This window comes from Camelina sativa, chromosome 18, assembly GCF_000633955.1.
Source record: "Camelina sativa cultivar DH55 chromosome 18, Cs, whole genome shotgun sequence".
In the NCBI taxonomy this organism is placed as follows: domain Eukaryota; kingdom Viridiplantae; phylum Streptophyta; class Magnoliopsida; order Brassicales; family Brassicaceae; genus Camelina; species Camelina sativa.
Genome location: NC_025702.1, coordinates 16,498,675 through 16,514,685, shown reverse-complemented (window position 1 = coordinate 16,514,685; position 16,011 = coordinate 16,498,675). Strand labels below are relative to the sequence as shown.

Below are 16,011 nucleotides of genomic sequence, written 5' to 3'. Positions count from 1 at the left end.
AACATTTTTCCAAGTTTCATACCATTTGAACCTATTTTCAAATAACGAACTTTTTCTTATTAGAAGCAACGAAAATATTTGTTTTTTTTTAATTTTAGTTTTAAGCTTAGATAATTTCCGATGTATATTTCTATTTTTTTTTTTTAAATAGAGCAACTCAAAATTAGAGCATTATTTTTCTCTAATGTATTACTCTATTTTCAACTCTAAAATAGAGTTAATGTAAAAAATAGAGGCAAAAATAGAGTTACTTTATATATAGAGCAATTCTATATTTTTTTTTATTTTAGAGTAAAATATAAAATAGGGTTGGAGCAAACTCTAAAATAGAACAGGGTTGCAATTGCAAATGCGGGTGATAAAACAGTCATAGACATGAACCGAAGATTCTCTTCTTTTTTTGTTGTCGATAAAAACCAAGATTCTCCTCCGCGTGTCTTCCTCAACAATATAAACGTTAAAAGTAGTTTATTCATATTACTTTTTGGTCTAATTTCAGAATACATGTAAATGAGAAAATAACATTTTTAATAGAGAAAAATGTCATTTAAACCATGAATTTTCAAATTTTAGTCATTTAAGCCATGAATTTTACTGTAGACCATTTAAAAAATCAATTTTTATTGATTAGCTTTTTAAAACATGAAGTTTCGTTGACCAAACAAAAAAAACATAATGTTAAATTTGATAATTGATCTACTAACAAACGTTACTATGCCGCTAATCACTCTGTTACTAACAAAACGACGTCGTTTTAATGGAAGTTTTAGTTCGAAAAAATGTCATTTAAACCATGAACTTTTAAATATAGGCCATTTAAACCATGAACTTGTAAATACATATCATTTAAACCATGAATTTTCAAATTTCTGTCATATAAACTATGAACTTATCCTGGTTTAAATAGCCAAAATTTGAAAGTTCATGGTTTAAATGACATTTTCCCCATTTTTAAAACTATAGAATTAGCAATATATACAGTATTGAGTTTTTAGTTTTTTTTTAACGTAATTACACTTGATGAAGAAATTACACGTTCACTTTTGTTTGAAGAAGTTTACAGAATAAAAATAAAATAAATTTGAAGGGTTTGTGAGGAATAAATAATTGAAGAAGCCACGAGGGGAAACCTAGAAAATATGATTGGATAAGATAATAAGTAAGACATAACCAAAGGTTATAGACAACCGTCGCCCACAAACTCACTATAGCTGGTTTGTTCTCCTCTCTTTTGTTTTGGATTCCAATATTATCGGTGATTTTTAAATTAATTATGGTGTAGTATTATTTAGAGACAGAAATTGTGTTTTATATTCACTCTTTGCTAATTTTCTGTTTGTTTCTTTTCAATTTCTACATACAACACACACAAAAAAACCATCACACAAAAAAAATAGCTGTGTGAATTTGCTCACTGACCAAAATAAAAAAACTAATGTAGTATATAACTAACTATTTGAAAAAATTAGAAAACTGGAATTAGGGGTAGGGAAAATTACCATTGTAGTGTTGAGGGTTGTGGTGGTTGATGGTGGCCGGCGGAGGTAGTCGCCGAAGTTGGTCGCTGGAGTTGGTCACCGGAGGTGGTCGCCGGAGTTGGTCACCGGCGGTGGTCACCGAAGTTGGTCGCCGGAGTTGATCGCCAACGATGATTGCCGAAGTTGGTCGCCAGAGTTGGTCGCTAACGATAGTCGCCGAAGTTGGTCGCCGGCAATGGTCACCGGAGTTTGTCGTCAGTGATGGTCGCCGGAGTTTGTCGCCAGCAGTCGTCATCGGTAATGATCGCCGGAGTTAATTGCTGGCGGTGGTCGCCGGAGTTAGTCGCCGACGGTAGTCGTCGAAGTTGATCACCGGCAGTGGTCGTCAGAATTGGTCGTCATCTCCGACGATGGTACGGTGGTCGGAGGTGATGTGATGGTGGTAAGGAGTAATTGTTAGAAAAGAGAATATGTGTAGTTTATGGTAGTAAAAATGTTTATAGCAGGAACAAATTAGTATATATTATATATTATACAGAGAATATTATAGATACATGGTTAAAGTAGTTACTTGATTAATTTTATTTTTTTTCTTGGTTATGGTTGCCAATTCCCCAAAATAGATTTGTTTTAAAAAAGTTCATTTTTAACTTTGTCAAGATGTATTTTATATATTATTTATCTTTTCATAAGAATTGGCTTAAACTTATAAGTTCCGAGAAAAAAATCTAATCGGTATCTATAAGACGATGGGTTGAAACTCTACAGACTTTTAACTTCTCTGGGCTTTTTTCTAACTTTTAATAACAAACCATAGCCCATCTTCATCATCAGTCCATAACCAGGTAGCTTCAAATGAACCGAAGACTAAGCTGAAGAACCGGAGTTTAACCGAAGACAACAAAAAAAAACCTCACAGGAAAGCCTTATAGCAAAGTTAAATCGGTCGGATCAGAAGATCCAGAGAAGAGTTTACTTATTAACAGCAGTTGGAGCGTTGCGTGATCCTCCTCATTGACGGTTTATTTAAATCAGATTTCAAATTTTCAATAGATATTTTTTCGAGCGTTGTGATTATAATGAGCTAGTTGTATCAAGTGACTTGCTAACTTGTGTACACATGTGTTTATAAGATCTATAGATAGAGAGAGCCATAGAGGTAAATACGAAAGCATTAATGCTAAAATTTATATACAGCGTAAATTTAAAAGGTGTAATAAAAAGGAATACATATATAATATCTCAAAATTTGTTATTAGTTCTCTGTTTCATTTGCTGTAGACCTTAGCTTATTTATATTTAATCTTTATATATTTTTAATTTAAATTAGAAAAAGTCCTAAACAGTATCAATCTCCGAACAGTGGCGACTAACATGCAAACGGGTTACAACAGCTCTTCGACTAAAAATAGCAAATATAGTAGCACATGAGGAAAAGTAACTTGTACATACAAAAGAGTATAATACATATAGTATATGTATAAAGTCAAAATTTTGAACAGTTGTGGTTCAAATGATTCTAATTTTATTCCCGAACATCTAATTTATACTATACCTCCGGCTATATATTTGGAAGATAACAGAACAATATGACCACTATTGGATTTGTCCAAAAAAAATATATACTTAAAAAAAAAAAAATGGAACAATGGTCACGAACATGCAAACTGGTTACAACAGTTCTTCCACTAATAATAGTAAGCATATCACACAAACAAAGTAGCATGTACGTACGAAAGAGTACAATACGTGTATCACACGCAGAAAGTATCATGTACATACAAAAAGTATAATACGTGTATTAATGTAAAATGACAACTTATATATACGTGTAAATGTTTGGCTACAAGTGTCTCCTTCTCCCAAGGACACCACACATTTGAGAGACAAAATTGCCTTTTACGGCGGTTATACACGTATGATATATACTAATAATATATGGTTCAACTAAAAGTTAACTCACCAACCGAGGAAAATGGTGCCGAGCAAATATATTAGATGAAAGTATATGAAATACACAGAGCAAATATAATTGATGTACTTGTCAGTGATACCAAAAAAAAAATATATATATATATATATAAGAATGTTTTGAGATGTTTGGAGGTACAATGCTACAAAATTACTAGAAAAATTATTAACATCTTTTGTACCACAGGTACCTTAAATTGACTTTTTTTTTCTTTTTCTTTTGTTCATAAAGAAAAAAGAATTGATTATGAGAAGTTCTATATCGATCTAATTTTTGATTCTTATTAATGAAACAGTATAATTAATAAAAGAAACTCAACACTAATAATTAAAATATGTGTTGATTTAAAAGAAAAAAAAATATATGAAATGTCATTTTTGACGTACCAATTTAAATAAGATTAGTTTTTAAAAAATACAATTTCTGGTGTATGTGTGAATTTCTACATAAGGAGATATATTTATGGTGAATAGTGAATACTAAATACTCTATAAAGTAAGCGAAAATAATAAAAAAAAAATACTAGCAAAATTCGATAGAACATATTTACTTCAGATAGTAGTATATTTGCTAGTATTTTTCAATATTATTTCCATTTTAAACCATGAAAATTTAAAATAAATAAAATCGCCATAGTGAATTATCATTCTTATCTGGATTAAACGAAAACAAGAAGTAAAATATATATGCAGAACGAATCAAGTGGCTTCAATTTCATTAAAACATGGAAATCAATGAAGAGGGTGTCATATGTCTCATTCTTTCTCGAGGCAAATCTCTGCTCCTATAGATTCGTAGGTGCCTATGGGACTCAAATTGAAGCCATGCATGTCTTTTGCTTTCACAATTTTTGTCATTCCCCATGCCAACTTCTCACAAATTCTTACAGTATTTGCATATATATATATATATATGTACATATTGCACATTTCCATATCTAAAGTTCGTGGCGTAACACGATGACCTTTCAACTAATTGATAGCTAATCGTATAATGGCTTCCTTCTGGTAGTCAGAAATCAGGACTGTGTAAACTTCAATTCTGACTTTATATTTGACTAGTCTAGATTTCATTTTGAAGCTAAATTATAAAACATCTAACTATAATATTGTATTTATACATATAAACAACATGTATATGCTCTCCATAAGTTTTTAATACAGTACGAGACAGAGGTATATATCTGTAACTAGAAAATTTGTAGTATATGCTATCATTAATAATTTTAAAGTTATGTTTTTTCTTTTTAAGTTGTAGTACGGATATCGATAACATTACTCTATCTGAAAGGAAATGACATGTCCAAATCTGAACTCTCAATTTCCTCTTCCCTCTTCACCGAGGAAAATTATAAGGTCGACATTGGATTCACGAAATGCGACCACGAAGCACAACAAGTAAGCCACTAGAGTTTTCTAGTGTTTGACGGTTTACCAAATATAATCAAGAATTTGTTTCTTAGCTCGGAACTGTTTGAATCTGAACCTTAAGAAATCGAAGAGCCAAGCGACTCTCGACTTCATATTGTCGTGTTATATGAAAGAAAATATGATATAATATAAGATTTGTCAATTTCCGAAGCAAACTAGATACATAGGCCTTCTCATGACCTACAAAGAACACAATCCAACCAGCTATCTTTTGCCGCCCTATTATATTTAACGTTCGTATTTATCCTTACTATCTCTTACATTTCCAAAACTTTAATGGCTCTTCTTCATTATAACACTTTCAAAAAAACATTCGTAATCCCCAGAAAAGATAAGGGCCGGGTACTTAAATCTGCGTAGGAAAATATTTATGTATAGTTATAGAAAATTTGACATTTTTTTTTTTTTTGGTTAAAGATGTCAAATAGAAACTACTATTGTTATCTTTTTTAGTAGCCGCAATATAAATTGCTGCAAGATTTTAGAAATAATAACCACAATAGATCCAAATTATTATTTTTCTTTCTATTTGTCTTCTCATTAAAAAAGTAGCCTTTTTTTTACCATCTCATGCCGCTCCACGCGATGTTTTCAGAGTCCCAAGCACAAAAAACAACACGCATGTCACTATCTCTCTCTTCATTTGACTCTGTTCCACTCCCTCACTAAAGTTGGCACTATAAATATGAGCCTCCCCATGAATTTCATGCATCATTCAAACCCAAATGCATAAATCCCATTTAAACCCTAATCCTCTCCAAAAAAAATGATAGGTCTTTTTTAAACCACACTTAAATGGAAAACGAAGGTAACGCAGGAAGTACCGCAAGTAGTTCAAGATGGAACCCAACGAAAGATCAGATAACGTTGCTGGAGAATCTTTATAAGCAAGGGATACGAACTCCTAGCGCCGATCAGATACAGCAGATCACCGGCAGGCTCCGTGCGTACGGCCATATCGAGGGTAAAAACGTCTTCTATTGGTTCCAGAACCATAAGGCTAGACTACGTCAAAAGCAGAAACAAGAGCGTATCACTTACTTCAACCGTCTCCTCCACAAAACCTCCCGTTTCTTTCACCCTCCTCCTTGCTCAAACGGCACGTACTTCTCGTCCTTATTCTTTCTTACGTAACTTCTACGTCCCTTCTATTATACAATTTTTCATAAACCTCGACCATAAGTTATTCTGTGGACGTATATTTTTTTGGTTTCTCCAGTAAAAGATAAAAAGACTTTTGAGGTTTGTAATTAAACCATGTGAAGTTCATCTAGAAAATATAATAGCTTTAGATACAAAAAGATGATCGTAGAAATATTTTGAGATGTGTATTGTGAGTTTATGTTATATTTCATTGTTTTCAACAATACTGAGAATTGCTAAATGTTTTTATTTTATTTTTCTGGTTATGAAGTGGGTTGTGTTAGTCCCTACTATTTGCAGCAAGTAGGTGATCATCATATCAACCAACATGGAAGTGTTTACACAAACAATCTTCTTCACAGAAACAATGTGGTGATTCCGAGTGGTGGCTACGAGAAACGGGTTATCACAGATCATAAGAAGCAACTCTCGGACATAACAACAAGAACAACTAGAATGTCCATGTCTTCGAGATTTGACCGATTTGCCCTTCGTGATCACTTTGACGGTGAGGGCATTAACGTCAATTCCGGTGGACGGGAGACGCTTCCTCTTTTCCCACTTCAGCCTTTGGATGGGACTAGTGACGCTGGGGCGGGAAATTCCTGTTTTGCCCCTGGGAGTGATTCTCGGGTGGTTTGTTTCGGCGATGACGGTGGAAGAGAGCAGCCGTTTATGATCGACTTCTTCTCTGGTGGTGGTTCTTCTAGTCGATGCGATAATAATGGAAATGGGCTGTAACGTACGACTACTGTTCTATAATGTTTTATTTTATCTTTTTTTTTTGGAAAGTTTTTTTTTTTATTAACTGTTTGGAGATAAAAGTTTATTATCATCTTTTCGTAGTTTTTAATTTAAACCAAATGCAAGGAATTGAACATTTGAAAATTGAAACGAAATGTAACATTAATTATCATGATCCAGAGGAACTCAGAAACATTTTCAACGAAACGAAATGTAACCTAATCGAATCTAAAAATTAATTAGAATTTCACTTCTAAAATCAAGTAAAAAAAGTACTTCTAATTAAGTTCTAATTAAGTACTAAAAATATATAACTATGTTGCCTTTTCCTTCATTGTGATAAGAATTTGAAGTTTTCCGTTTAGAGAAAAATGTCTAGATCCTCATGCATAATGGTGAGTCAAAATAGTGTTATATATCAATATTAAATTCAAAAAAGTAGTGTAGGTGTTGTTCGTTAAGTTAATGTCTGTGTACGAAGGCGTTGGAAAAATGTATAACTAAAAGAAGATTAAGTCCGTACTATCATCATATCTTCAACATATTTTTAAGAGTACAACGGAAGCAACCAAAAGATTAAAAAGCCTATAGAAAAAGGCACGGTGAGATCAGCGCCCATATATAGACGTCTTTTATTTTACTTATGCTAAACCGTCATCTGCATGCAAGTGCTGATATAAGCTCCCGCTTCACTTGACGCTGCAACGATACAGACGATACCAAGATTATAAGTTATAACAATATTACGATTTTATATATATCATGGTGTTTAGATCGAGCACGTAGCCAAGTTAAAGAAAAAAAGAGAGGATATGAGGTTATGCACATAAATAAAAAAAGCTTACTTATCGCAGTTAGTGCTCATGGAGATGGGGTAGGGAATGCTAACACCGCACTTTCCAGGAAGGCCAGAGGCTAGACTTGGGTCGAGACCAGACAGGCCCTTTGCAGTTGACTGTAGGCATCGGCATGCTTGTTGGCGGTCTGGTGTGGTTTGAGCCATACCGTTCAAACTTTTAACTCCTTCACAACACGGACCTGGTACCACTCCACCTTTTGACAGGTAGTTGGCACATGGAGCCAAGCTACTTGCCACTGTGCCGCATGAGATTGCTGCATCGGCTGATGCAACTATGCAGACCGTAAAAACGAGGCATGTGAAGAACCTGAGACCCAAAGCCATTGTATTTGCTCTTCTTTTTTGAGTGATTACAAAATTGGAAGTTTCGTTGAGTTTTGTTTTCTAAGCTATGTGTTTCGCTGTTGAATGTGAGAAAAGTGGGAAGTCATGATGGGTTTATATAGGGATTTCAGATGAGGGGGAAAATAGTAACTAATAGGGTTTCTTAGTAGTTGGATTTGCATTTACGTCATTCGTTTCCTCTAGTTTCTTCTACTAGTTAAGGAGAAGAATGTACATGAATTGTTTAGTATGGTATTATATTATAGACTAGTGTGTATTCTAAACATCAATATACGTACCTATCATACAGATTTTGATATAATTTTATCATGCCTTTGCATATTTTTTAATATAATTATATCATGCTTTTGAGCGATTTATAGGATTTGAATATTGATACTAATTAATATTGAAGCACTACACACACAAGGAATTCGTATTTTTAGCAAAGCATGATCTATTATTGTATATTTCATTACCAAAAAAAAAAGAAAAAAAAATCATTACCGTCCAATGTAATGCATAGCGTAACTATGTGTAATCCTACACCAAGTTAATTTGTTTTCAGCTGTGAATACTATGTTAATTGATCTACTTAACTGTTTTGATATTCATCAGTTACGTGTGTAAAATTATTTTTTTTATTATTATTGTGTACACTATCTTTTTTCAGTTCTCACACACAAATGTATATATATATATATATATATATATATATATATGTCGTCTAAGCTATCTTTCTTAATTTAGAAAACACGTTTTGATTTAAAAGCAAGGTCTTCGTTGTCCATATATATTATATTCTTTGAAAGAAGTTTAACAATTAAAAGGTCGACGGAGAGGGTGGTTCATACTCAGACAATTAAAAACTACTAGCCGAAATCTATATACTGTTAATTACCGGCCAATTAATGCAATTTGTAAACCGAGGGACACGTGTATCCAAACAATTAACATCACAACTCTCCCAACTACTTTAGTCATATTCTCCAATTCCATTGGAACACTTTTTATTTCTAATTAATGCTCTGTCCACCGTTTCCTATTATAGATTTATAGTACTATTGTTGTCTATCAATTGTCGTAGGTTTTAGACCTTTAAAGGATAAGTAGGAAGCTGAATTTATTATTGTTATAAAAAAAAATGTTAAGAGAACAAGGGAGGCCTTAGATTGAACTAGCTTGGTTGGTGAATGGTGATTCATATGCGCGGAGAAAGAAGCTTGTTTCTCAAGTTGCCGAGAAGCTAGAGAATTTTTGTGTTTTTTATTTCATTGAAGAAACAGAGGTTTGAGAATTGTAAAGAATGCACTTTTTTTTTTTCTTTTGCAAAACTGGATTCTGGAAATAAGTCTTATTAATTTCAACTCAAAGACCCCTTCACAAGCATTAGAGGTCTATCTTTAGAGAAGCTATAGACGACTACGTTAAACACCAACCTAATGTAATTACGAAATCTAAATCAAAGTGAAAAGAAAAAGAAAAAAAACCTGAAAAGGAAAAACAGAGTCTTTTCAAACGTATAAGCTTAGGACAAAGTAATAATGAGCTGCATCAGTGAATTGAGAGTGTTTTGAATCTTGATATATATTGCTCTTCTAAAGTATAAGCCCCCAGTGGAAAAAGTCGGTTTTGCATCTAATTCAAATACTCTAGGTAGCACCTATCACTTGATAGGAATCCTCGTTTCTGTTTTAATTATGTTGGTCATCGTAAAGTTTTTTTTCTTTCTTTTCCGTTAATAATTGAAGAAAATATACTGTTGTTTTACAGTAGCTGAGTTTACAAAAATAATACTAGTGAACTTTTTGAAGTAGAGAAACACATGTTAAGCTTGATAAATCTTTTTTTTTTTGACAAACTTGATAAATCATAATTAATGCAGATGAAGTCAAGAGAAGGGATTAGTAAAGTCACTAACTGGATGAGAAAATATTTTTTAATTTAACAGTAAATGGATGGGAGAAAAACATTCATCAGCATGTCTTTTTCGTATTTATACATAGTGTGGTTTAGTGTTCTTTTAGGGTATTTTTCTTAATATTATTGGTTACTTAATTATGAGAACGCTTCACTTTATGATAATTACGTTCGAGTGCGTTGGAGAAAGATCTAAAGAGAAGATGACTAGCTAATTAAGAAGGTACTATTATCATATCTGAACCACGTTAATACAACACATGAAAGGAAAAGATTACAAAGCATCGAGACAAGCAAAGGCATGGTAAATATCAGCTTAGGTAGCCGTGTGTTTTATTTTTACTTATGATACGAAACCAAACTCTTCAGGCAAATGATGAGGTAAGCTTCCATTTCACTTGATGCTGCAACAATACAGACGATCAAGAGTATAAATAATTACGTCGTTAGAAAAAAACTAAATTATATCGTCTGAAGATCGAGTAACTAACCAGGTTAACAAAAAAAAGGAGTATATATTGGAGAAAATATTAGGAGCATTAAAAACTTACGTGGCGCAGTTAGTGCTGGTGGAGATGGGGTAGGGAATGCTAACACCACACTTTCCAGGAAGGCTTGAGGCTAGACTTGGGTTAATGCCCTTGGCAGCGGACTGTAAGCATCGGCAAGCTTGTTGGCGGTCCGGTGTGGTTTGAGCCATACCGTTCAACTTTTTGACTCCTGCACAACATGGAGGCGGCACCGGCCCACCTTTTGATAGATAGCCTCCACATGGAGCCAAGCTACTTACCACTGTGCCACATGTGATTGCTGCATCTACGGATGCAACTATGCACACAGTCAAAACAAGGCATGTAAAGAACTTCAAAGCGAAAGCCATTGTATTCGTGCTTCTTTTCGGGTGATAACAAAATTAGTTGATTTTTTTTTCTTTCTAAGCTTGTGTTTTGATAGTTGGATTTGAGAAAAGTGGAAGGTGATGATGGGTTTATATAGGGATTTCATATAGGAAAATATATGATGACTAAGTAGGGTTTGTTAGTAGTTGGATTTGCATTTACTTCATTCATTCCTTCTAGTTTCTTCTACTAATCAGATCATTAGTTTTTGACAACAATAGTATAACAATGTTTAGTATGTATTTGTTTAAGATTACAAATATATCTAAATGTTAGAATTTAGTAGTTCTTTTTAACAATTTGGTTATCTTTAGATATTATAAGTGTTTTGAGTGATGCTTCGAGAGTTAATAATATCGCTTGGCAAAATAAAATAGTAGAACGAATTGCGATGAATTGTGTAAAATGTAGTATCTTCAGTACATCATCAAATTTTTTTTTTTTTTTTTTTTTTTTATACATTATCAAATAAATTATTATATTTTGGTTTCATACACAATCTTTGACTTATCAGCTAGTATTTGCTATTAGTTCGTGCTATGTGAATTAATATTGAATACCGACCCATTCAATGCAATGTGTAACTGAGGGACACGTGTACCCAACACTAATAAACATCAGATATCTCCCAACTAGCCCCATCACATTCTCTAGATCCATTGGACCACCTTTAATTTTGCTATTAATTAATTTAATATGGTCAGATCAGTGACAGAAAAAAAAAATTGCGCTTCAAAAACTCTAATAAAAGATGAATAAAATTTGCCCGTGGATAATACATGATCACTTTTAAAAATGATTCCAACAGTTTCTTGTGAAGCATAATATCAAAATTTAATAATTAGCCTGGTGAAGAAAGCCAAAATAATGTTATTTGCATGAAATTTGGTTAATTAGTCATTGTTCTAGTACAGTATGGGGCAGAAAAAGATTGAGCATGGTGTGATTAATTAGTTGTTCAATTTGAGATGTGGAAGTTGTTTTGCAGTTGATAGTTGGTGCGTAATTTGAGATGTGGTGCCCATCACCAAAAAGAGAAATAAAAAAATTGAGAGGTGAAATGTGACTTGCTTTTACATGTTTCTTTTTTGTTCCAAAGAAATTTATGGATAAAATTATACTAAAAGCCTAGGACGCAGTCCTTCCCCTCTTCATTCGAAGTTACAATTGCACAACCATTTGTTTTCTAAAATTCTTGTTTTTCTATTGCTCTCGATTGCTCTCATAATATTTAGCTATATTATAGTCATTTTTACTATCTTTTTTAGTATCAAACAATTTACATTTGTTACATGTTGTGTATATCTTAGAACAATTAAGAAACTTTCTTATTTTTAAAAAATATATAAGATGGAGACCATATCGAAATATCTAAATATCATATTTTCTCTGTTTCATTTTAATTGGTATTTAAGAATTTTACACACAAATTTAAACTCACATAATAATTTTCATTTTTAATTTATCTTTTTAACATAGAAACATTATTAAGTAACTTTAATCCAACCAATAAATTAAAATAAACGTGTTGCAAAATATCAATGGTAAAAAAAAAGACACATTTGATTTTTCATAAAATCTTGAAAATATTGTTTAAAATGAAACAAAGAAAAAATTATAAAACATCAATTGAAGTGATGCGGAAAAATAATATCTTTGGAAGCATTTTTTTAAAAAATTGCAATTTAATATAAAAATATATGAAATTACACTGGTTATCTTAATTTTATTTTAAAGATCATGATATTATCATAAAACTGATATGAATGATGTTTTACAGAATTTAAATATTGAGTTGATAAAAACCTTAGGAACAGAATAACGTGAAATAATTATTACATTAGTGTCGGCAGAGGTTTGTGTGGTTAAATTGAGACTTTCAACCACGTACCAGTGTACTACACTTGTGGTCTTGTGGAGATTTATCAATCTTGTACGATGTTGTTTGACGGTTTTTGGCCGATAGTATCCAAGACTATATATCAACCCTTCACGTTCAAAACTCTGTGAGACATTAGAGAAGCACCATCACATGCGTAGAACAAATATAATAGGAACTGTGTATATGTGTAAGTATAAGCGATGCATGAGATGATGAGAATGCATGTGATTTCAGTGGTTATGAGTTTGTGGCTAATAGAGAGAAAGTGTTAATCTGCTATTGAGGGAAATATAGCATTCTATCATATGTACAAAAGACAAATTCGGTTTGGTGTGTACATATCGCTTGAGACTAGTTTTGGTAATTTGGTTAATGGTTATTAAAAGACTCGAATTTTATCGCTCTATTATACTGACATATGATAAAACCTTTTTTTTTTTTATGATAAAACTTTTTGTTGTGTATACAAACGTATTTGTATTATTGATTATATATACGAAATTTGGAAGAAAAAACTCCATACAGCATCTATCTCATTCAATTATGTAGAAAGTTATAAAATGTGAACTTTGCTAAATCTAATGGCCATAGACAATGGCAGTTCAAAAAAATCCATAGTTAGTTAATGTGAGATATGGTGCTAACTGCTAGTTATATTAGAGTTGTGTGATGTTTAGTGGTGGATACACGTGTCCCTCAGCTGCACCTCGCATTAAATTTGACGGTATTTAACTATTTAATTTTAGTAGCTGACATTTTATTTGATTCTGTACAATAAAGATACAATTTCATATAAACATCGCTCAAAACATGAATGACCAATTTTTTAAAGGGAAATAAATCCTTTTTCTAACAGTTTAGATACATGAACGTATCACTTTTTTTTTGTACATTCTGAAATTATTTTATTGTTTATATATGACTGAAAAAAAAAATATTCTAATTAGTGGAAGAAACTAGAAAGAATGAATGAAATAAATGCAAACTTTTTTATCAAAAAATAAATGCAAATCCAACTACGTCCTACCAAACTAAAGAAAAACAAAAATAAATAAATAAAAACTACGTACTAACTAAAAACTACCCCTACTTAGTCATCATATTTTCTCCCATGGCCAAATGAAATCCCTATATAAACCCATCCTCACTTTCCATTTTTCTCACATCCAACAACGAAAACACAAGCTAATTAACATTGTTATCATCTATCACCCAAAAAGAAGAGCAAACACAATGGCTTTCGCTTTGAGGTTCTTTACATGCCTTGTTTTGACTGTGTGCATAGTTGCATCAGTAGATGCAGCAATCACATGTGGCACAGTGGCAAGTAGCTTGGCTCCATGTGGAGGCTATCTAGCAAAAGGTGGAGCGGTGCCACCTCCGTGTTGTGCAGGAGTCAAAAAGTTGAACGGTATGGCTCAAACCACACCGGACCGCCAACAAGCTTGCCGATGCTTACAGTCCGCTGCCAAGGGCATTAACCCAAGTCTAGCCTCAAGCCTTCCTGGAAAGTGTGGTGTTAGCATTCCCTACCCCATCTCCACCAGCACTAACTGCGCCACGTAAGTTCTTTATCCTCGTATTCTCTCCCTTTCCAATATTATTTTTCCACACTTGGCTAGTTACTTGATCTTGAGACGATATGATTTAGTTTTTCTAATGACGTAATTATTTATACTTTTGATCGTCTGTATTGTTGCAGTATCAAGTGAAATTAATGGGAGAGCTTTACGTCATCATTTGCCTGAGGAGTTTGGTTTCGTATATCGTAATAGTAAAATAAAAGTCGGCTATCGAAGCTGATATTTACCATGCATGTCTTTGTCTGTTTGATGCTTTGTTGCTTTTTTTATGCTGTATACTTGTATCTTACATGTTTAAGATATAGTAATACTGCCTTATTAATCATCTTCGCTTTAATTATATCTTTCATCCAACTCATTCGAACGTCGAACGTGATAATCATATAGTGAAGAATTCTACAAGTAACCAATAATATTGATTAGCTCCTAGTATTGGAGTGAATATACAAAATTGTGATACAAAATACTATTTGGAAATTCGATGAAGAAACGGTTTTACTAATGTTAGCCCAGCCGTCAAATCGAACTTTAAATTTAATACATGACAAAAAAAAGAAGTATAAAATTGTGAATCAGTAATCTAAATTTAATTTTAAAAATTCTTATGAAAAACAAAATTCAGTTCAATTTTTTATTAAGAAACGAAAAAAGACTTAAATGAATTTGGATACCGTCTCATGGATACATTTTCCACCTTTGCTTATGGCCTTCGTGAAATTGGTCGTGAATCTCACCACAGAGGTATTCAATCTCAGCGAGAGGATTCTTCAGTTTTCGGTGAATTCACTGCTGTATTACCAGAAAGTTTAAGATATTTTCAAAAGGAAAAATTGATACAAAGTTCTTATAGTGACAACTGGTAAGGGTATATCGAAGATTCAAGTTCACTATTGAATGGCTGAGGAACTAGAAACATATGGAATGTGATATCCCACAAATTATCCTTAATAATAATATCTGTAGTCTTTTATCTCTTCAAAATATCAACTTGGAATTTCACATGTTTTGCTCTGTTAAGACGGCTCTGTTTATGGTAGCAACCTAGAGGCTGTGCTTGCTGTTAATAAAAAACCTCTTCTTTTGTATTTATCTTCATCGAATTAAACATATATGTTGTTTACTAGAGTACATATGTTTAAAACACACATTGGATCTGCAACTTTTAAGTAACACTCGTTACACTCCCTCGTATAAGCTGCTTCACTCCTTATTACATCTTCTAAAGAGATATACTATTAGACATTGACTTATAAGACTCTTTTGCTGGGAACAACTGTTCTGTTATTGACTCAAGGGTTGTCCGGTGGGTGGCGATTTCCTGTTGGGTTAGGTCCGGATGGGTGCTTATGCCACTTTTTCTCTTCAACCTATTTCCATAAGAAAGATGTTATAACGATTCCTTATGTCCTTGAATGGGTATCTGTAAAAATCTTGATCTCCTTACCCAAGTTGGTATCACTCTACCGTAATTCGGTTTTGTGATGATCTTTTCAGGTCCAATCTTGAAATGGACTGTTACAAGCAAAAACAGAGGTTAGTATATAAGAGTGCAAAGAACCATGCCCTCAATTTATAACACATTATATAATACATGTAAACCTAACACTACCGCACACACACACACACGAGAGAGTGAGTAATGAGATTACCTTCTCGGCATTCCCGAGTCAGGATTCTGCTGAGGAAGAGGCAGATGATAAGGAGAAGCTTGATGATGATATCATGTCTTTGCATTTTTATTTTGAAGTTATAGAGAATTAGCTTATTGTNTATATAT

The 16,011-nt window shown here is 32.9% G+C and overlaps 5 protein-coding genes across 5 annotated transcripts; 2 read left to right on the top strand and 3 right to left on the bottom strand.

Moving 5' to 3' along the window:
• LOC104762044 (WUSCHEL-related homeobox 2) lies at window positions 5,615-6,800 on the top strand. Its single transcript, XM_010485250.2, has 2 exons — window positions 5,615-5,979; window positions 6,295-6,800. The coding sequence occupies exons 1-2, from the start codon at window positions 5,676-5,678 to the stop codon at window positions 6,762-6,764; spliced, it is 774 nt and encodes a 257-aa protein (XP_010483552.1). The 5' UTR covers window positions 5,615-5,675; the 3' UTR covers window positions 6,765-6,800.
• LOC104762043 (non-specific lipid-transfer protein 3) lies at window positions 7,283-8,020 on the bottom strand. The gene is made up of 2 exons (XM_010485249.2): window positions 7,613-8,020; window positions 7,283-7,466 (listed from the first exon to the last, which is right to left on the bottom strand). Exons 1-2 carry the CDS (start codon window positions 7,948-7,950, stop codon window positions 7,457-7,459), a joined length of 348 nt encoding a protein of 115 aa, XP_010483551.1. The 5' UTR covers window positions 7,951-8,020; the 3' UTR covers window positions 7,283-7,456.
• On the bottom strand, window positions 10,079-10,842 carry LOC104762042 (non-specific lipid-transfer protein 4-like). The gene is made up of 2 exons (XM_010485248.2): window positions 10,422-10,842; window positions 10,079-10,274 (listed from the first exon to the last, which is right to left on the bottom strand). Exons 1-2 carry the CDS (start codon window positions 10,748-10,750, stop codon window positions 10,265-10,267), a joined length of 339 nt encoding a protein of 112 aa, XP_010483550.1. The 5' UTR covers window positions 10,751-10,842; the 3' UTR covers window positions 10,079-10,264.
• On the top strand, window positions 13,797-14,574 carry LOC104762041 (non-specific lipid-transfer protein 4). Its single transcript, XM_010485247.2, has 2 exons — window positions 13,797-14,213; window positions 14,354-14,574. Exons 1-2 carry the CDS (start codon window positions 13,885-13,887, stop codon window positions 14,361-14,363), a joined length of 339 nt encoding a protein of 112 aa, XP_010483549.1. The 5' UTR covers window positions 13,797-13,884; the 3' UTR covers window positions 14,364-14,574.
• Window positions 15,295-15,996, bottom strand: LOC104762040 (CLAVATA3/ESR (CLE)-related protein 46). Its single transcript, XM_010485246.2, has 3 exons — window positions 15,884-15,996; window positions 15,679-15,746; window positions 15,295-15,601 (listed from the first exon to the last, which is right to left on the bottom strand). The coding sequence occupies exons 1-3, from the start codon at window positions 15,966-15,968 to the stop codon at window positions 15,524-15,526; spliced, it is 231 nt and encodes a 76-aa protein (XP_010483548.1). The 5' UTR covers window positions 15,969-15,996; the 3' UTR covers window positions 15,295-15,523.